General features: G+C 37.1%; 1 protein-coding gene across 2 annotated transcripts in view; it reads left to right on the top strand.

Annotated features, from left to right (window-relative positions):
* fry (Protein furry) overlaps window positions 1-23537 on the top strand; it is a 1574680-nt gene that overhangs the window by 1447847 nt on the left and 103296 nt on the right. For both annotated transcript variants that reach the window (XR_011018272.1, XM_068227610.1), the window contains 4 exons: window positions 1616-1916; window positions 6599-6942; window positions 20569-20766; window positions 20929-21096. Coding sequence is in view for 1 of the 2 variants with exons in the window: in XM_068227610.1 (XP_068083711.1) it covers window positions 1616-1916; window positions 6599-6942; window positions 20569-20766; window positions 20929-21096 (1011 nt within the window). In the remaining variant the exon portion in view is untranslated. The remainder of the gene's footprint in view (window positions 1-1615; window positions 1917-6598; window positions 6943-20568; window positions 20767-20928; window positions 21097-23537) is intronic.

Here is a 23537-nt window from a genome sequence, read left to right on the forward strand (position 1 = left end):
TGGCATCTACATTAGAAAATCCAGGCAATAAATATACTCTAAGATAGAGAAGATCACAGACACAATGCGTAAAGGCAGAGTTCGCTTCTACGGTCATATACGACGGATGATCAACTCTCGATGGACGAAACGTATCTTCAGTATATTTGACTCAAAACAAAAAACAGCAGTGTACGTTAATGTCCAGAAAGATCTTAAAGAACTGGGCCTACAAGCAGAAGATGCACAAGACCGAAATCTTTTCCGAGCAGCCATCAAGACTTTTGGGACTTTCCAGGACAAAAAACGGGCAACTGGTGCTAAATGGACAGAAGAACGTCGTGCTAAACACAGTGACCTAATGAAGACGATGTGGATCAAGCGAAAAATGAACAAATGCCAGAATGTAAAGTGAGGCTTATCGTGGTCCCTAGTTGGCCGGTTAGCGAAGTTGAATGAATGAATTGATTGGAATGGAAAATTTTCGCTGTGAAAGTTGTATGATATTACCTCTTAGATTATGGTAAATGTCATGTTTATTAAAATGTAATGGACCATCAAATCTAAGTGCACCCCAATTTTAAAAGGCGTGATATTTAAAAAAATGTACCATTGTAAGCAGGTGCAATTTTTAATTTTTCTACTACAACAATGAGCTCTATTTATGAACTTGCCAGTATCACAATATATCTAGGTAGGTACCTACATTAACATTATATGACAATGGATTTATGTTATGAATTTTATTTCCTCCTCACATGTACTGATTTCAAAACCTCTTTGTCCACCTCTCAGGATTTCTTCTTTTCTTGTAGACTGATGACTTCTTCTCATCACTTTAGAAGCAAATATTACCATTTTGTGTTGAGACCACAAGTGAATGTTGCTTTCTACTTCAGCAGCCTGTCTATATCTATGGTTTTCTGCATAAGTTGTTACGTTCCATTTGGACCCTTTGCTTCTTGTCTTCCATCTTTCGATTAACTCAAACTCACAAGTCACAATGAACCATTTATTGTCAACAATGTCTCCAAAAATACGGTATTGGTAAATAAAATACAGTATGAAAGCATGCGAAGCAGAATGACGAACAATGGGGTAACCTGAACAGAGCCAAAGCACACGTAGAAGGAGAAAGTCAGCATGATTTTTGAGCTTGCATACGATTCTGCTGTACTGCACAATCAATTCTAATGCACACCCTGATTTTGGAGACTAAGGAATATTCACAAAATATCTATTTACGTTTGTCACTACCATTGATACCCCTTATTTTATTAATGATATACAGTATATTCAAATACTGTACTAGATCTCAACTTAAGTACTTTGCAGACATGATGATAAGCTTTTGGGATTTTGCCATGTCAATAAAACAAGGTGAATTTCCGTTTCGCAGAGAACTTTGCTCTGTGTCTTCAGAAGCTATGAAAGCATAAATCTAAACTCAAATTACTTTGTTACTGTTATTAGAAAATGTCATTTGTGTTAGTTATTTTAATATAGATTATGCCTGAACTAGTTGCAAGCCTTATTCAATAAAAGTGAAACTTGTGGGTTATTGTCAACTAAGAATGACAATAGCAATAAATAACATATCTCAATAAAAAATGTTTTCATGTTTATTTTCCACCAGGGCTATGTAACTGAGCTCCTGCTGACCTTGGAAGCTGCTGTTGACTCTCTGGAGTCTGATTTCCGACCTCTTGACTTCATGAAAGAAATTTTCAAGTCTACTCCCAACCTGAACAACAAGGAATCTGTCGGAGGAAGTACTGTCATGGGAGGTAAACGAAGTCCTTGTGGTGCAGGATATACCAGCAGTGCTGGACCATTAATACAACATCTTGGACAAGCTGGGCACACTCGCAGTACCAGCTACTCTGTGTCTTACTGTACTCGCAAGGCAACTGGCTCACCTGCCACTGATAGTAAAGGTGAGTCATTGTACCTGTATTAGACATATTTTGTGGTCGAGAAGAGTTCAATGTATTCTTCTTCTTATTATTTTTTCTTATTCTTAGTCTCTTCTTCTTCTTCTTCTTCTTCTTCTTCTTCTTGATGATGATGATGATGATGATGATGATGATGATGATGATGATGATGATGATGATGATGATGATGATGTCTCTTCACGGAAAGCTGGCGACCATTGTGGAGTAATACTACATATTTTGTGTTTCCCATATCAGAGTTGCCATACTGTGCATGTTGGTTCACAGTCAGAGCTGATCTTCTGAGTGCCTCATATTTAAGCAAAGTTACTTTTTTTCTCCTGAATTTGGTTAAGTATGGACCGCGTAGTACTTACAGCTTTTTGGCCTTTCTTTTCTTCTCTTCCCTAAACCTCTTCATTCTTTTGCTTCTCATCTTTCTCTCCACTTAGGAAATGATCTGTTTGGGTCTTCCTTTTTACTGGTTTCTCTTCAAATGATATTAAACTGTCTACTCTTCTTCTGAACTCTCTGCAATTGTGGATCATCTGTAGTGTAATTTCAATTTCTTTCTCATCCCTCTTAACTCTTTTACCCACTTGGAGGTGGCCTTTAAACCCATGATCTTTTTGGTCAGTCATTTGTCATCCCTTCTCACTAGGTGTCTGTAGAATTCCAGCCTTCATTTCCGAATTGTGTCGATGATCTTTTCAGTGTATTTGTAGAGCTCCTGATTTCTCCTTTTCTTCCAAGTCCCATCAGTAGTCTTCTGCGGTCCATGAATTTTCCTCAGAATCTTGCTTTCCTTCTTCTCGAGTTCTTGCAGCTCCCCTTTTTTATTTAAAATAAGACTGAAGTGTACAATCCTTCCAGTTTTATTACCGAGTTATAATCTCTGATTTTGGCCTTGTAGAATATTGCCCGTTAATTATATCTGTTCTGTGTTAGCTTGTAGGCCAGATATAATTTTCTGGCTCTTGCCTTGTTTGCATCTTTATTCAGTCCGTTGGGTTGGATCCATTCACTCAGGTAATATAACTTCTCCTTTTCTTTAATCATCATCATCATCATCATCGTCGACCATCTCCAATTGCCCAGGGTGTGGCGTATGAGTCCTCTCCATTTTCATCTGTCCATGAACTGCTGTTCTCTCATAATCTTCTCCCAGTCTTGTCCTCTCTCCTCGACATCTTTCTTCACCAGATCTGTCATTTACCTCTGGGTCTGCCCACTGATCTTTTTCCTTTTACTTCTCTTTCATATTCGCTTCTTGCTTTCCTGCTCGCACTCATCCATCTTACATGACCAAACCACTTCAGTCTTGCTTTCTGAACCTCTGTAGTAGGGATTCTCCTATTCCCACGTCCTCTCGGGACTTTTTCATTCCTGAACTTGTCCTTCCTGGTCTTCTGTATCATGGTGCGTAGGAACTTCATTTCTGCAGCTTGGAGTTTTGAGTTGCAGCTTCCCATGTTTTACCATATACCTCTCACTTTGGTGCTTGTACTTCATATATCCCGTCTTTTAATATGAGTCTTTAAGATCCGCTTATTCGGCGATTTCATGCAGGCTCTCGATCTTTTCAGCGTCCTCTCACTGTTTTGTTTGTTTGTTTGTTTGTTTGTTTGTTTGTTTGTTTGTTTGTTTGTTTGTTTGTTTGTTTGTTTGTTTGTTTGTTTGTTTGGCCTCCATCATGCTCGTTCTGTTGGTAGGGATCTGAGCTACAAGAACGAGGATGACTGAGGCTTTCATCGCTCAGTTAGGAGAACATGAGACATGCAATCTGAAGGTTGATGGTTTGGTTACTACTGGTGGCCATTTTTGATCTGAACCCCCATCTCTTTGACATGTACTTTACTACAGTATATGTCCCCAACAGAGCCTAAGAAGTGGAAAGTCTGTTTTCAAGGACAATAAATATACATAAACTAACTACGATATATTGGGTTCCTGTTTTCCTTCTGTTTTTCTCATGTATTCCTCATTGTATGCTTTCTATGTAATCTTGTCCAGCTTTCCTTTTTATCTTTCTCTCCTCGTATTTAGACTAAGATCGCTTATCAGTAGCCTCTCATGAATATAGATTCTAGATCCCTGATAAAGCTGTGAAACCAAGAGCAAGATTTACAGGATTTAAGAAATAGATCCAGAAGACGTTCAGTTATTGAAAATCTGTGGACACGAGGCAGATCAAATATAAAAGGGAATTATTCTTTTAATTTTATTGCATCAACCAAAAAAAAAAAAATACACTTACAGAGATCACTTTTCTACATAGTGTCCTGCCTTCGATACACATTTTCTCCATTGGATTGGTAAGTTCTTGATGCCATCCTAACAGAAAGAAAAGGGACGTGTGCGGAGCCAGTTCCACACGAACTCTTCTACACTTGCATCATCATCGAACCACTGTTCTTCCAGGTCTTGTTTGAGTGGTCCAGACAAATGGTAGTTGCACGGCAAAAAATCTGGACTGTACAGAGGGTGTTCCAGAGGTGTCCAGTGAATTTCCTCCAGTTTTTCCCATGTTAAAGCGGCAATATGCGGCCTTGCATTGTCATGGAGAAGAATGACATTTCTGATCAGTTGCCGGTGTCACTTGTTGCAATACGCAGCTTTTATATCATCCAAAAGGTGACAGTAAAAGGCTGCATTAATTGTTCTTTTTTGTGAAGAAAGTCAACCAGCGAAATGCCCGTCGAGTCCCAGAAAACGGTTGCAAGCACCTTTCCAGCAGATGAGCATGTTTTGGCCTTGACCGGATCTGCTTCATCTCTTCACTGCCACTCCGTATTTGCTTGCTTTGAATCTGGGGTGTAATGATGAACCCAATTTTCATCACAAATCACAATACGACACAAGAAATCCTCTCCTTCCTTCTCATAGTAACGCAAGAGTCTCTGACAAACTTTCTGGAGTAAAATTTTTGTTCCTGGTTGAGGAGACAAGGAACCCACCTGCAGACAATTTAATGAAATGGAGTTCATCTCAGATGATGGTTTGAACACTTCTGTAACTTATTCCTATGGCTAAAACAATTTGCAAAATTTTTATTTGCCAATCTTCACCAATAATGTCATGAATGGCAACAATGTTGTCTGCAGTGATGCTTTACCGCGGTCTCCTTTCATGAGGTTCATTTTCCACAGCTTCTTTTTTTGCCAGAAGTTTTGAGCCCACTCATTTACTCGAGTTTGCAAAAGTGTTTCGTCCCCAAACTGTGTGTGGAGCTGTCTCAAAATTTAGGAAGGTTTGGTGCCCTCTTTTGCAAAAAATTTGATTATGATGCATTGAGCAATATACTTGAGCACCTCTTGCTCACTCATGGCATGTTGAAGCAGCCCAGCTCTCCACCATCATTTGCGCACACAAATCCCTTCTCCAGACACCCCAGCAAAGCCCCACCTCAGAATTATTTCTAACAGCAGCGGTACATTCAAATTCCCGTTTATATTTCATCCACCTTCATATAACTATTTGTGATGATGTGGGGTTTGTCCTTGTCCCTCATTTCTGTTTCTTCTTTGACATAAGCTGATTTTGTCATTGTATTTAACACATTGAAGCTCACGACAAACCCCGACTTGGGTCACGTAAAATGCTTGTGCATCCCATGTCTGAATATAGGTCAGGTTTAAGTTTCCTGTGTTGCAATTTCACATGTATGACCAGAACTTGTTATGGGTTACCACAGGTATGTTCACTGGTCCTTTCTCTTTACTGCTGTTGATTTGTGTCATCATCTGACAACTAGTTAGATAATTATTAGGAAATGCAAGACACACGGTATCACTCAGCAAGATTTTCTTGTGCCATCTAGACAGAATTTGAAGCATTTTTTTTTTTTTTTTTTGCTATTTTCTTTAGGTTGCACCGATACAGATATGTCTTATGGCGATGATGGGATAGGAAAGGCCCAGCAAGTGGAAAGAAGTGGCCGTGGCCTTAATTAAGGTACAGCCCCGGCATTTGCCTGTTGTGAAATGGGAAACCATGGAAAACCATCTTCAGGGCTGGCGACAGTGGGGCTCGAACCCACTATCTCCCGATTACTGGATACTGGCAGCACTTAAGCGACTGCAGCTATCGAGCTCGGTGAAGCAACTTTTGTCCATGTATTCTCTTGTTATTTACCTTTGTTCAAAAATAAGCTATGTATACTTCAAGTTGTTTGAACTGAAAATGAAATTTGAGATTAGAAGAAATTATCATTAATTCTGATTATGCTTATTACACAGATTTTTCTACCTTAATTTGACATATTTTAAAATAAATTTAGAAGATATTAATATCCTAAAACAATTTTTGATCCTCAGTTTTCAGAATGTGTTAATAGTTTTTCAGTATGTTCAAAAAAATATTTTTCAAAATTATTTGAAATACTGTAATCATGAAGAGCCTGGCTTTTTGGAACCATGGAGTGAAGAATGGGCTTGGTTTTATTTTCTTAACCTTGATATATTCCTATACTGATTCCTGCCTGCCTGCCTGCCTGCCTGCCTGCCAGTGATGTATATCAAAATAATCTATACGAAATATATACCCTCCTCCTCTTCTTCAAATGCTATATGTCCTGCCAGCATCTTGAGGAATGAGTCTAGCCTTGATACAAACATATATTCCCTTATTAATCACAGCTTCTTCATAGTCCTAATATAATTATTGTATACTGTTAATTTTTCCAGATATCCGTGGCAGAACATCCTCTGAGCTTGAAGCTCGTTCTGGGTGCAGTCTCAATAAATATTCAACTAACCTTTCACGCTCCCGATCTGCTCAGTCTTTGAAGCTTTTGGGAGATTCAGCCACTCAGGATGATAAGATGACAATTCTGGCACAACTGTTCTGGCTCGCAGTTTCTCTCCTAGAGTCTGATTATGAACATGAGTTCTTGCTGGCACTACGACTGTTGAGTCGTGTGCTACATCGACTGCCATTGGATCGTCCTGATGCTCGAGATAAAGTGGAAAAGTTGCAGTCTCAACTGAAATGGGCAGCTTTCCCTGGAGTGCATGCTTTACTTCTGAAGGTATGTGATAATCATCTGACTACCAACTAATTCTTTGGTGTATTGTTTTCTTCTTTTAAAATAATCATTCCTGTAATGGTATACACATTCACACATTATGTATTGAGTGTAACTGTTGTAAACTTCTGAGCTATGTGAAAGAATTCTTCCAACCCAAAGGCTGGATGGATCTCCATATAGGGGAAACTCCAATAATGGATGGTGTCACCATGATGATGCATACTAAACAAATTTATGAGTGAGGTAGTTCCCCACTGATTTCCTCAGTGATACAGAAAGTGATGGCAATAGGAGAAACACCTTTAATAGAATTCAGATGAAGTAGTCATGCTCTGAATTTTTTTACACAGCACCACCTGTACCTCAGCAGCTTCCATATTTTTACAACCATAAAAGAGACTGGGGCTTCTGTAAAAGCTACATTTTACTCTGGACTGTACGATGAGATAATTTGAAGTTAAATCTAAATATTAAATTCCAATGACTAACATATTAATGCACTGAGATACCCTGTCTGTAAGTTACACACCCAAGTGCTTTGTTAATATTTTCACTGTAGCATTCTGAAATGTATATTCTGGAAGTGGAAGTTTTCACAAACAGATTAAGAAAAGGAGAACTGGTAAACTTAACTGGTGATGAGCAAAAATATATACTGGATCTTCTGATTGGGTCTCGACTGGTAGTAAAACTGATGACCTGGTTGATTGATATTGCTGTTTAGAGGAAGGGCAATACAGTCTATGTGAATTAATTGGAACACAACAATAATATACTACCCATTTTACATTTTTCTTTCCACTTGTTCATCCATTCCATACCTTTAATCTCTCTTAGTTTTTGACCCAAAGAACAAATAACCGAGCTCGATAGCTGCAGTCGCTTAAGTGTGGCCAGTATCCAGTATTCGGGAGATAGTGGGTTCGAACCCCACTTTTGCCAGCCCTGAAGATGGTTTTCCATGGTTTCCCATTTTCACACCTGGCAAATGCTGGGGCTGTACCTTAATTAAGGCCATGGCCGCTTCCTTCCCATTCCTAGCCCTTTCCTATCCCATCGTCATCATATGACCTAACTGTGTCGGTGCGACATAAAGCACCCAGCAAAGCAAGAACAAATAAACTTTTGAAATCTGTGGTTTGTGTTTTGTAAATCAGAATTCACAATGTCAACCACTTAGCATAGTAAGATCAGGACTTAGCAGCTTTCCAGAAAATCAAGAACATGTGGTACTACTCGAATTAGGAATCCAATTACCTGTAATCCAGTCGATCTCAAGACCTAGATGGAACCTAAAAAATTCTGATTTGATGTAGTGTTTGTTTATTTATTTGTTTATTAATTAATTAATTAATTAATTAATTATTTTTTTGTTTGTTTGTTTGTTTACCTATTTTGCTTGGTGTAGTTAGAGCTATAAAGCCTTCTCTTACTCTAAACCAAGGTTAACTATTACAAGAAACTGATACATACACCAAGTAACTATGAAATAATTTAAAGAAATTACCCATAACATAAAAGTAACTGTATTATGAATCTGATGATAATAGTAAAAACAACAACAATAATAATGATAGTCCTAATCACAACTTAACAGTAATAACATCCACAATTAAATGTAAAGTAAATATTTCTTATTCTGGTTTGTGAATGACTAGTCAGGCTCCACGACTCGTCTGGTATGGAGTTCCAGGTCCACATAGCACCTGTTTGAAGAAATGAGAATACCATTTGGTGGTGTGTGTGGGGATGGTCAGGATGAACCTGCTGTGGGAGCGGATGTTTAGTTGATGAGTTTCTGAGAGTTTGGTAAACCTGGATGCGAGGTACTGACATGTAGACATACTCAGAATGTTGTGTAGTTGACACTGGGCATGAAGTTGCCTTTCTGTTTGCAGGTTTAACATTGAAAGTTTGTTAAGATATGGAATGAATTGTTGACGCAGTTTCATACTGAAGATGAAACGAATGCAGGAATTTTGACCTTTCTGTAGTCTACTGGCTAGCTGTGAGTTAACATCACTATATACAACATCATATAGTAGTCAAATAAGGGCATTATTAGAATTTTCAATAGATTAATTTTTATTGCTAAGGGTAGCAATTTCTTGGATCTTTGCAACAGATGGAGAAATTGACACACTCTTGAACAGGTCCATGGACCTTCTATCAGATGTAACTCCAAGGTTTTTAAATATTTTACTCAGTGTAACTTTTGTTTCATGTAATACAACATCAGATGCGAGGTACTGACATGTAGACATACTCAGAATGTTGTGTAGTTGACACTGGGCATGAAGTTGCCTTTCTGTTTGCAGGTTTAACATTGAAAGTTTGTTAAGATATGGAATGAATTGTTGACGCAGTTTCATACTGAAGATGAAACGAATGCAGGAATTTTGACCTTTCTGTAGTCTACTGGCTAGCTGTGAGTTAACATCACTATATACAACATCATATAGTAGTCAAATAAGGGCATTATTAGAATTTTCAATAGATTAATTTTTATTGCTAAGGGTAGCAATTTCTTGGATCTTTGCAACAGATGGAGAAATTGACACACTCTTGAACAGGTCCATGGACCTTCTATCAGATGTAACTCCAAGGTTTTTAAATATTTTACTCAGTGTAACTTTTGTTTCATGTAATACAACATCAGATAAGTTCCCACCTATTATAATGATCTGGGTCTTTTCAAGTTTGATTCTGAGTCCATTTTGTGTGGCCCAGTTACAGAGCAATGACAGTTCAGAATTGAGTTCTAGTATGGTTTCTGAGATGTTACATGTGTCAAGAGTGTTTTTAAACCCACAGGTCATCAGCATAATTATGGTACCTATAGCTTGTTAGTGATTTACAAATGTCATTTTTAAGGATAGAAAATAATAATGGGGCCCAGCTCAGAACTTTGAGGAACTCCAGAAAGATGAACTATTGTCGAAATTTACTCTGATACCTATTTCTGAGGTAAGAACTGAACCATTGCATCATGCCATGAAAAGGTTTCTGAATTTTGTAATGAGGATATCATGGTCTCTACTGTCAAATGTTTGACTGAAATCTATGAGAGATATTTGAGTTACCTTCCTCTTTACCATTGTAGTTCTAATGTCTTTGACTTCAAGAAGAGCTGTACAAGTTCTATGATTAGGTCTAAAACCTGACTGCAGAAGGTCTAATAGATTATGCTTGAGAAGAAATTCTGATGTTTGAATATGGATGAATTGTTCAAGACTTTTGGAGAGAACTGATATAATATTGATGGGTAGATAATCCGAAAAAGTTATGGGAGTTGTTACTTTAAGAGTGGGATGAACAGTTGCATGCTTCCATTGCGATGGAAATGTGTGAGTTGTCAGCGAGTAATTGTAAATGTCCATTATTGTGGGAAGAATTTCATCCAATAGATGAAGTATTTCAGAAGTAATACCATCCTCTCCTTTACATTTTTTCTTAATTTTCCGCAACTCCAATTTGACTTGATTCATAGCTGTCATCCTATCGCCCTTTTGAGTTACTCCTACAAGCTCCTAAGAATAACAGAATAGGCCCACCAATTGAAGGAATGGAATTTAGGCCAAACAGAAGCTTCCCAGACAAAGGTCTCCAACAAACTTGACAAAGTGATCAGGTGGATTATCCCAGTGAGTGAGAATTGTGAAAGATTTGTTGGATATGTTTTATTAACATCAAAAATGTGTATGCAAAGAGGATTCCAAAATTAGTACATTTCAGTCAGGACCAATTAATGTGAAGACCTGGACTAGTCTTATCTAAAAACCAATGACAGTGGTACTGCTGAACAGAAAGGTATGGAATTTGTTGAAGAAACAAGGGTGGGGGTGGGGTGGGGGTGGGGGTGGGGGTGGGGGTGGGGGGGAAAGTGGCCTTCCTTCACTTAAAGATCCACAAGTAACATCATATCAAATAGCCTATTGGATAAGTTCACTGTTTAAAGCACTATCACACTAGCAGCATACAAGAAAGGTTAAGAAAGAGCTTACCAACCTCAAGAAGGGCTAGATTTTAGAGTTCACATAAATGCTGGGTTTGGTGCCAATAGCTACTTAAAACACCTGTTGCTTTTGTTGAATTTACAACTGCCTGTGGAACAGTGTGAAAAACAGAATTGCTCTATAAACTTGTGCGTGTTAATACCATGCCAAAACATAATCAAGTTTATAAACAACTTACTGTCTGAGAGATATTTCCAAGTGCTCCTTGCTAACAGATTAAGCAGGCAAATGAAACCAACCAGCATTCCTCAGGGCTCAGTTTTGGCCCCAGTTTTCTTTAACTTGTCCACATCAAATGTGCCTCCACCGTCAAGGATGCAGATGATCTAGTTTGGCAATGCAACAGTAAAGTCTGAGAAGAGTAAGGAGATGCTTTTTGCTGACCTAACCATTGTGAGTGAGTACTTCCAGAAATAGAGGCTGACACCAAATCCGAACAACACTGGAGTTAGGTCTTTCCATCAAAACAACAGAATCACCAATGCAAAGTTATTTGTCACCTTTAATGAGAATGTTCTCAATCATTAAAGTTTTCTAAAATATTTGGGCATTTCCTTGTATAAGAACCTTGTCTTTCAAGAAGCACTTAAAGGACACCATGGTAAAAGTGAGGTCACTCAATAACATATAAAGAAACTGTAGAACCACAACATCGTTATGATGTTCTTCTGTAGGACTCATCTGTTCTGCTGTTGAATATTGTGCTCCAATGGTGATTAATAGTCCACATGAGAGGAAGATTGATGTCCATATGAATTCTACTATAATAACAGGATGCATTAGAACCACTTCTCTGCACAGCTCTCATCTCTAAGTCTCACAGAGCACCACCTTATCTGGACAAACAAAACACACTTTCCAGGGAATATCATAAGTTAATATGCCATCCTGAGCTTCCTATCCACTCTGAAGTATGGAGAGCCTACGCTAAAGAACTGCTTAAAATCCTGACAACCACCCATCCTGACTGCTGAATCACTACACTTCAGTAATTTCAACGATGACAAGTGGTCAGAGATGTTGAAGGATACCGTTCCCGGGAAACATCGGAAGTTCATCAATTCTGCCGAGAAACCAGTCTGTATGTAATCGCCATAAAGAGTAGGGGACATTTAACAGGATACAATCAGGATAAGCGATCTCTACAGATAGTGTGCATAAATGAGGCAAAACTCTCTCCTCCCAATGTGATTGTCTGAAAGGCAGACCATTCAACACATTGTGAAAGAATGCAGTCTGCATGTCTGTCATGGAAACCTAAAAGATTTCCATGACATGTCACTGGCTGCCCTCAACTGGATTAGAAACTTAGACATAGTTTTGTAGACCCAGAAACCTTGAAATAGTATGTAAATATTCTAAATTATTTTAATGTTCTTTTGTAATTTTTCTTTCTTAATTCAGGTTTTGTGTGCTTTCTTTACATTTGTATTTATATATTTTCAGGCTTACATACTGTATAATCTTGTATAATCCATGAATACCAATTTTATAGGGAAAACAGAGAAAAAATGTAAAATCCAAAATATTTAGCACACACAGTTTTATTAGGTAAATATATCATTGCATACATTAAAATTCTCCTCTACTCACAAGCAACCCCATGAAATTTGAATATAGGAACTGTTCCACTTTCTCCAACATAAGAGCATACCAACCAGTATACTAATTAATAAGTTGATTTTTCTCTTAATGAAATGAGATGTTTAACTTAAGCAATGAAATGAGTCATCCACTTGCAAACTCTGCTAAATGCATCATAAGTGTAATGGAGGAAATGGGCATAAAAGTCTTACGGCTAATCCCGAAGAGATAAGTTAATGATTTTTACTATAAATCAGGAAAAAAAAATTCATTGATTTTAATGTTAAAGTTTGTATAAACTCACCCAAATGGTTTTCAAACTATAATAATTTAAACTTCACGGATAGCAGGTTTTACAAGTGAAAGTCAAATTTGGCAGGTTTTGCATCTGCATCAACGGTGTTCTTGATCACGTTCTGATTTGCAAAATCTGTCAAATTTGACTTCCACTTGCAAAATCTGCCAGAAAGTTATACCAGGACTGACTTTCTTTTTCTTGTCTGCATGTTTTGAACTCATTTTAGGTGTTATAAAATGCAAGAGGCTACAGTATTACAATATTTTGGAACAAGCAACTGGAGAGTGCCAGCCAAATGAAGTAAATTAAAATGAATGATTACGAAATATTTAATATCAAGTCATTTTTGTCCTGTTGAAATTAACACCTCTTTGCATGAGCTTAACACGTTAACGATTTAGCTCCTGCCCGAGTAGAACTCTGAAGGAATTTGAAAGTTCTAGGAAAGAGTAAAGTAAAAGTTGAGCAAAGTAACTAACAAAATTCTTTTCATGGTCTGGATATCATGACAACTTGTAAATTTAACTAAACAGATCATACTTGCAAAATAGAAAAGGGAATTGGCAACCATTGCTTTTAAGAACACAAGACTTTTACAGTCATGTTGTGTTGTGTGTTGGGTATTCAGCCCGAAGGCTGGCTTGATCCTCCACAGCTCCACCAAAAGCTATCATAGACAGCCTAGGCATCACTGAAGAGGCATACTAGGGAAATGAGGAGTGAGGTAGTTTCCCGTTGCTTTCCTCACCGAGCCAGAAGTTGCTATTGCATATCAGTCTGCCAAGCCGACTGAAATGCATGCACCAACCGACCCTATGAGTGATATTTTCACACCATTCATAACAGGGACTGGCTGCATAAGGAATGGTATTACAAGCATCAGTCAAACCTCGGTCACTTCCATATTGTAAAAGCCAAGGATGAAACTGAGACAGGTCAATGAAAGTAACTAACCGTGGCAGCTGGCACGACTTTAGCCGGCTATGTATTGTATTACTAACTCCAAGTCACCTTGATAAATAATATTAAATACTGCAAATATACCTTTACTATCTAAGTATAAAATATCTATACTCACAAAAATTCACATGTAAAACATACAAAAAGTAAACAATATTTTGCTCTAGCCCATACCAGAAGACATAGCATACTGTAAACATTACATCTTGCCAGCAAGGGGATGACCAAAAGTATTAACTAAAATTAACAACTGGCAATCCCACTCTCCAGTTTCCTTCAAGGTACTGGCTGACCCTTGTTCCCAGTCTCAAACAATATATATTTTCCTAGATTTGTAACTTTAGCATGGTTTTCTCATGATATTAATATAAGTATCAGGTTGCTTTACATTGTGGTGTGACTGTGTTGAAACGAAAAAATTAACAGGTTTTGCGTATGTATCCTAACGAACAGCCATGTTGCTTATGTAATTTAACATGTTATGCAAGTGTGTGTCTAGACAGTTTTGCATCTGCATCCATCTTAAGTTTAGTAGGTTTTCAAGTTGACAGAACTTTCTTTTGGCCATTTCATATTCAGTTAGGAGGGTTTGCAAATGAAAAATTTCACAGCCATGTAGAGGGCACTGAGAGCTTTCCTTTGATATTAATAACTCCAGTTTGAAAAAAAAAAGTCCTTTAGCAGAGTTTGCAAGAGGACGACTCGGATACACTGACGGACAAAAAAAAAAATTGAAGCACCCATAAGAAATGGTCGGATGTCAATGTGATTTCGTACACATGGATGTGATTAGAGTTGCAATTCCTTATGACAGGTAGAACGGCCACCAGAATGCATTAGTATTGTTCGTGTTTAGTGTTCTTATCACTTCTGGTAGGGTATACAAGGGACGTGAGTGTCAGATGTTGAGTGATTGCTGTGAAGAACATGGAGATGTCGTGTACTCATGTGATACGGCTTTATCAGCACCTGACAGAGTTTGAAAGAGACCTCATTGTGGGTCCCCATTTGGCTGGCCGGCTGATTGAATTGTGCAATATCCAGATTTCAGGGCATTCGGATGCGACAGTGGCCCGATGTTAGAATATATGGGAATATAAGGACAGGTATACCCGTCGTCAAGGTTCCAGTCAACCAAATCTGACCACGTCTGAACACCACAAGGGAGGATCGCCATATCGTGCAACAAGTGCATCGTAATCCTTTCATCTGCACCTGCCATTCGAGAACAAGTAATCAACTCCGAGCAACATTCTGAGTCATCCCGCACCATTGGTTGGAGAGTAGCAGCAGCTGGACTAGGGAGTTATCATCCCATGTGTTGGTTGCTGTTAACACATAATATAAACATCTGCGTTTGGAGTGGTGCCGTGACTGGGAAGCATGGACTGCTGATGAATGGTGTTGCATTGTGTTCAGCAATGAATCGCGGTTCTGCACTATCCTGGTGTGACGTGGCACTATTTAAAAATAAACAGGTCTCTAGGCCCAGGTTTGTCATGTCAACTTTATGTGTACTGTGTTGTCATTCTTTTGCACCAGGAAGGCAATATTGCCCTGTATACTACCATAATAAATTAGTGTATTACGATATTTCAGTGCTATTCATTGTCCACACATGTAGTTAACACCTTGTCCTTTCGTCTGTATATATTCGCATATTCCAACTGGACTGATATCTTCAAGAAAAAAAATAGTTGCCATGACTTTTGCCCCAACCCTCTTATTATTATTATTATTATTATTATTATTATTATTATTATTATTATTATTATTATTATTATTATTATTATTATTATTATTATTATTATTATTATTATTATTATTATTATTATTATTATTATTATTATTATTATTATTATTATTATTATTATTATTATTATTATTATTATTATTATTATTATTATTATTATTATTATTATTATTATTATTATTATTATTATTATTATTATTATTATTATTATTATTATTATTATTATTATTATTATTATTATTATTATTATTATTATTATTATTATTATTATTATTACAACCCAGAAGTTAGGCAAAATGCCTTTTTTACCTATCTGGATACATTGAAGAATCAGATAGAGATAAATATGTTTTCGCGCATTTAGGAAGTGTAGAGACAATTTTTATTTTGCCTATTTTGGCTTCCGTTGCCTATTTTAAGATTTAAAACCTTTTTTGGCTTATTGATCGTTATGCAATTCTTTCTGCGATTTATACATTTTAAAAAGCACATAATGAATTTGCGTACATCGAAGACAAAAAAGGTTGCACAAATTAAATTACATATTGCCATCACAAATATCTATTTAGAATATTGTTCCCTGTAAATCGTTTATTTGTTTTCAGGCATTCGAAAGCTTATTTTCTCAACCCATTCATTCAACTTCTGTAAATAGCAGAACCTTCATTAATGAAGGAATGCACAAGCATAATGAATACCAGGAAAGAGAGAAGATGAGGGAAGTTCGTCTCTTCTCCTTCCTCACACCCCTTTTGCTGTGACAATGCCTAATTACCTGGTATTCCCGATTTTGAAATGATAAGATAATGCAGAGGAAGGGAGGAAATCACTTCTGTCTAACAGGTCAAACATAAAAGAAGCTGTTAGTCTACTTTTGAACTTGTTAAAGGCAACTCGGGTGTTCGCGCTTACTTATTTATCATGCTGAAATTTTCATCGTTGCGTGGTAAATTACATGGCTATGTTGGCGAATTTGGTTCAGATACACTTTCTACTGATGTAGCTATTCTCTTTTGCAAAATCTGTGAAAAAATCTATTAATCACAAAAAAAAGTACTTTATAACTCAACATTTCGCAACAACGAAACAAAAGTCTAGATTAAATATTGTTAGCCCTAAGATCAATGTAATATCAACAGTAGTTACAACATCCAGCAGGCAAATCTCAGTTTTCCCTGGATCTATGTAAAGCTTTCTTGGACTCTGGAATTCCATTCTGGAAACAGGAAAATCAATCCCTCAGGACATTTCTGCAGAAGTACACTAAAGAAGAAGTTCCGTCAGAATCCACATTAAGAAAAACGTATTTGAATATCTCCTTTGAAGAGACCCCTGCAGAGGATTCAAAGCAGAGTTGCCGAAAAGAAGATCTGGATCTCCATTGATGAAACTACGGATGCAATGGGACATTACATGGCCAACGTCATCATTGGAACTACGGAAGCAAAGCAAACTGACCTATCATCAGTATTTCTCTTGACGACAGAAGAGATGGAGAAAGCAAATGGCTCCACAGTGGCACAAATTCATTAATGTTCCTCTGGCCGGATGGAATACTGCATGATGATGTCCTACTTTTTGTCACAGATGCGGCACCTTACATGAATAAAGCAGCTACAGCCTTGAAAGTTCTCTTTCCTAAAATGCTCCACCTCACATGTCTAGCCCATGGACTGCACAGAATTGCTGAAGAGATAAGAAGTTTGTATCCTCACGTGGGTAAGTTAGTTTCGAATACCAAGAAAATCTTCCAAAAATCACCCTCCCGAATCCGGGTTTTCAAGGACGTAGCACCAGAGCTCCCTTTATCTCAACAACCAGTTCTCACCAGATGGGGGATCTGGATCTCAGCAGTCATATATTACAGCAACAATTTGGACAAGGTAAGTGAGGTACTTCATGCCGCATCAGTAGATGAAGTTGCTTCAGTTCGCGAGGTAAAAAAAGTTGTTGGACCATGAAGAGCTCAGCAATGATCTGGCATTTATAACAGCACATTATAGTGTGATACCAGAAGCAATCTTGAAGTTGGAGAATAGAGAGGATTCACTGGTATCATCTATGGTGATCTTTGAAGATGCAGTAAATCAACTGCTGCAAACACCAGAAGAAAAAGGAAACAGTGTTAATGAAAAGTTTAAACGTTTTCTGAGTGCTAATGTGTATATTGAAAAAAATGAAGAACATTCGTGATGTTCTGAAATGTGAAAATTCTGTTTCAACTGGCATGTGAAAATGAAAACCTACAATCTGTTTTCCAGTCAATGACCGGGTCAGGGATGTAATGAATGAAGCAGATATAGGCTATTAGTATGATGGGGTCGCCACTCCCAAAGTGATTTATTAATGAGTGATAAATGCTATGAAATGAGAATGGAGAGTGTTGCTGGAATGAAAGATGACAGGAAACACCGGAGTACCCGGAGAAAAACCTGTCCCGCCTCCGCTTTGTCCAGCACAAATCTCACGTTGAGTGACCGGGATTTGAACCACGGTATCCAGCGGTGAGAGGCCGACGCGCTGCCGTCTGAGCCACGGAGGCTTCACTGAACTGGCATGTGTCCTTCCGAAATAGCTTGTTTCAAATTTGCGCCAATCACTTCAGTGGAAATATAATGTTTCTTTTCCATGATGAAAAACATTCTTTCTGACAAGCGTCTGTCTATGACAGTTGATACTTTGAAAAAGCACCTTGTTATTGCTTGTAACCAAGGAAAGTAAGAGTAAGTACGCTAATTATGTGATAAATTGATAATAAAGAAATGAATGAGTATTTTCATTAATAATGAGTGAGATTCCTCTTTGCTTTCTCTCTTAATAAATGCCTATTTTAATTACAGTACTGCCTATTTTCTGTATTTCAAGTGCCTTTTTGCCTGCCTATTTTAACCAAAAATAAATGCCTAACTTCCGGGCTCTAATTATTATTATTATTATTATTATTATTATTATTATTATTATTATTATTATTATTGACCCAATGGATCACGCAAAGCTCTAACAATTCTGTTTTTGAGTTGCCAAACAGCTCTCATCCTTTCTCCGTCGATCCTTTTTCGTTCTTCTGTCCACTTTGCTCCAGTCTTCTTTTTCACTTCGTTCTCTGGTTGCATTTTCCATCTATTAAATTTTTTCCTGTAGAGGTTGCTGTCTGCGGTGTCATTTGAGTTAATCTGGGCTTTTTCCAGATCCTTCTTCACTTCCAGTACCCATGGAATATTTTTTAGATGTTCTATGTAGGTGAGAATCTTGTGTGTCAGTCTACTTGCCGGCAGTCTGCGAACGTGCCCATAAAATTTCAGATGTCTTTTGCGGATGTCTGCTGCAATGTTGGAAAGCTCTTCTGTCACTTTGCGTGACCTCAGTCTATATCCATCTTCTGTTTTTTGGGGGCCGAGAATTTTCCTCAGGATTCTTCTTTCTTCTTTTAAAATGTTTTCTAGGTCACCTTTCCCATTTAGTATAAGGGTCTCACTGGCATATAAGACTTCGGGCTTGATTACTGTATTATAGTGTCTGATCTTTGCATGGCGGGACAAGCACTTTTTATTGTATATGTTGTGAACCCTACCATAGGCTTTCCGAAATTTTTGTAGGCGAGTTTTCTGGGCAGCCTTCTCGCCTCCTGTTGGTTCAAGTAGTATTATTATTATTATTATTATTATTATTATTATTATTATTATTATTATTATTATTATTATTATTATTATTATTATTATTATTATTATTATTATTATTATTATTATTATTATTATTATTATTATTATTATTCCATTTACACAGTTCAGTTATGCACACTAAACTACATTTATAATCTATAAATATTCACTTCTGAACTGCAAACACCAAAACCAATCAAGTCAGCTTACTTCTGTGTGACCATCCAAGCCAGTATGTACACGGGAACACAAACAGAAGATTCAGTTGTTACCAAGCAATAAGTTGTTGTCAACCTTGTCCTGAATAATTCTTGAATCTGGATTTTTAATATAATATTTTTAGAAAAAACATGTGCAGATTATATTTCAGTAAATATGGTCATTGTATGTTTATTCCATAAATGTCTAGTTGCACTTCCTGTAATCCATGCCATATGCTGACCGACCAACCGACCACTTTTTCGTCATGCTGTCGACTGGCACTAAGGGTCCTGGAATTCACCCCTCAGAATGTATTCTTCACGGAGAATTTTTGTGGTCAATTGCAAATGTGTTGAATTTGTTAGCTCATTCATAATTCTGCATGCATATTGAAACCTCTGCTCCTCCACTTCAAAATTACTTCCATCGGAAAAGTGGAAAACCTTTCTTGCAGTGTTCTATTGTTCAATCCTGATGACTATGTGCTCATATGAGATATTACTTTGGTATTTCTTCCATTATAAGATGTTTCTTAGGATGTTTGCTGGCTTTTCTTCAGCTCATTAGAAGTCTACAGCAAACATTAATGACATTCAAATTCACCTCCCTATCACCCAATTCATGAGTCAAGTCTATAGTTGTAAGCATCAGGTTTAATTTTATTCTTCTGAGGGGAACCCAGTCATAACTTGTTGTAATTTTCTCTTTCTTGCCACAGTTTCTTCCTTTTTCTTGGGTGAAATTGAACCAGTCTATTATTTGAGCTGCTCAGTTATTTGATTTACAGTATCTGCACTAACATAAAATTTAGTAGCTAATCTTTTTTGTGTGTCAGAGAAGTTTATTGCGATAATGCTAGAGTTTTGGTAATCTTCCTGGGTATTGTATCCAAAGATAATATTAATCTCACAAGGTAATCTCAAAATTTCAACACATACAAATAAGTGTACTCTTAACTGAAAACAATTGTCATACAGAACAATTACTATTCAGTCAATGAATCAACTAAGCATCCCCAGGAAATGAAGTCTGTAAAATGATATTGACAGTGACAATAGGATAAGGAAAATAAAAATATTGGTCATTTAATTTTGGAGTCTTGGGACATGTTTTATTATCATCCTCAAGCGATAAAGAAATGAATGTCTGTTTCAGGGCTGCACTAATCCAAACACTTATGAACCTGTTGTAATTCTACTATCACAATTCACACCTCTGTTGGACTTGCCGGTGGTAGATCCAACTCAGAGTCTGGCGTTCCCCATGAATGTAGTAGCTCTTCTTCCCTATATGCTGCTCAATTATGAAGATGCCAATGAGCTGTGCATTAGAAGTGCAGAGAACATTGCCCAGGTAATGTAATGAATTACACTAATCTATCTATCTATCTATCTATCTATCTATCTATCTATCTATCTATCTATCTATCTATCTATCTATCTATCTATCTATCTATCTCTTAAAATATACCTTAATATATACTGTTGAATATTAATGCTTGGAATCTATATCCAGGCAAGTACTGAGAAGAGCAAGAAATTGGAGAACCTCGGTACAGTGATGACACTGTACAGCCGTCGCACCTTCAGCAAGGAGAGCTTCCAGTGGACCAAATGTGTTGTCAAATATCTCTATGATACATATGCTCATCTCAGTATCAACATGTTGGCTTTTTTAGTAGAGGTAACATCTTTATGCGTATATCTTTACAAAATATAAAAATGAACTGTTGACTTTAGTTGTAAAATATTAAGTACCAGAAAATATTAATGTAGTGGAAAGAAACAAACAAGTGACAAATCAAGTTATATATACAAAGAAACATAAGTAGGAAAGATATGCGATCCATTGGTGCTTGCCCCTCTGGCGCTGTAGATCGGACAAAGTGGCGAGCAAGATGCAGAAAAGTGTATCCTGCATTTGGATGGCAACAATGTCAGGAAGAAGTAATATAAGCTTTCAGTTTTTCAGTCTGTAAAAGTACAAAATACAAAATGTATAATACTGTAACAAACCTATAACATTAATATAACTATATCATTAATAACAGAATGACATGTTTCATTCTGCAAGAACATCCTCAAGTTCTATCAAATCACTTATAAACATTACTACAGGTACCTATGTCATAGTGTTATAAATTTTGTATTTCATGCATTGGCAGGCTTCAAAACTTAAAGATTATTTAGTTGACACTGAAAAGAATGATTTCCTTCTTAACAAAAACACAGGAAGAAGAACATGATTAGGAACACATTCCGTTAATTGAATAGACACAATGACTGGTCATCATGGGAAGAGGGTGCAATTGGAGACAAGAACAAACATGAATATACCAAAGGATGAGGCCTATCTCCACATCTTCATATACTGCTGTCTTCAAATAGATAGGTGCTCCCCTCATCTGTAGCAATTCTTCTACATCCATTTCTTCTCAGTTCACAATGAGCTTCTTTCTGCTTCCCAGCTTCATTGGAAGGATGGGTTTCAACACTCGTTGAGGAGCCATCTTGACAGGTCTTTAGTCTTGAAGTGGAAAGTATGATATAAGAAAACCAGATAAATACAGGGAGAGGGAAGAGACAAAAGGAGAAAAGGAACCAATGGTTTGTGTGTTCCTATTCATCTATATTCATATACGGTATGTGAAAGAACATGTCTTGACTGACTGACTCATTCATCATTGCCAAGCCAAAACTACTGGACATAAGGAAATGAAATTTTGAGGATACATTTGTATTACAATTTTTAAAATGAGTATATCTATATCTCAAAACTTCAAAAGTTTACAGATGTAAAAATTGGCATTAGAATCTCCTTTAAAAATAAACACGTATTTTTGTTTTAGGAAAATCCCACTAGGAAGGGTGAAAATGACTGAAAATGGGGTTGAATTCTTTTTATTAGGATACTGATATCTCAAAAGCTGAATACGTTACAGACGTGAAATTTGGCATTTGGAATCTCCTTTAAAAATAAAGAAAAGTTTTTTCAGAAATCCACTTGGTGGGGGGGTGGGGGGAAGAATTGGAAATTTAGTTGAATTATTTGTATGAAACTATTATCTCAAAAACAAAAGATGTTGCAGACGTGAAAATTGGTATTTGGAATTTGCTTTAAAAGTAAAGAAACATGTATTGCTTTGATTTAGGAAAATCCAATGAAAGGGGGGGGGGGGGGGTGAAAAAAATTGAAAAATTATTCGAATTAATTGTGTGAGCATACTTACATCTAATAAAATCTAAAGTTGTTACAGACATGAAAATTGGTATTTGGAACTCCTTTAAGAACAAAGATAAACACATTTTAGGGGGGAAATCATCTTGGGAGGGGGGGGCAGGGGTGAAAAGGAGTTGAATTCCTTTTATGAGGACACATATCTCAGAAACTGAAGATGTTACAGTCATGATAATTGGTATTTAGAAAATCCTTTACTAATAGAGAAACAAGTTTTTTTTCTGGAAAAATCACTCAAGGGGAGTGTGAAAGGAAGTGAAAAAGAGTGAATTCTTTTTATGGGGTTACTTATATCTCAAAACTGAAGGTAACTGACATGAACATTGGTATTTGGAATCTCCTTTAAACATAAAGAAACACACCTTTTTGGGAGGGGGGGAGGGGGGGAGGGGGGGGGATGAAGAGGGAGTTGAGACCAATTGATTTTACTGTTCATAATGTACTTGATTCTGATCATAAACTGATCATTTCCTTGGTTCGTTTACAAGAGCCATCTTTTCCTTAGGAGAACTTAAAATTAGATTACAGTACATTCTCCTGGCATATAAATAAAAATTTAAACACATTTGAAATAAATGATAGGAATGATATTGACCGTGCAATTGTTCACCTCTATCAATAATGCACAGAAGTATATAATTCGTATCGCCAGAAATCCTACGCACTTGCCTACGCGCGATAGTGGGAATCAACATGTGTATCATCTGATGGCCAAGCAGGCATCAATTTTTTATGAGACAAAGTCTCTCATACTGCATTGGCACTGCCAGTAGCCTACGCAGTGGCCTCCACGGTATGCACTATCCAGCGTCTTGGTAGGTGTGCTAGGTACCAACTGATGAGCCCAGCCTAGCACACGAGGGCGAAACGCTGGCAACCAGGAATGA

The sequence above is a fragment of the Anabrus simplex genome, chromosome 5 (assembly GCF_040414725.1).
Source record: "Anabrus simplex isolate iqAnaSimp1 chromosome 5, ASM4041472v1, whole genome shotgun sequence".
Lineage (NCBI taxonomy): Eukaryota > Metazoa > Arthropoda > Insecta > Orthoptera > Tettigoniidae > Anabrus > Anabrus simplex.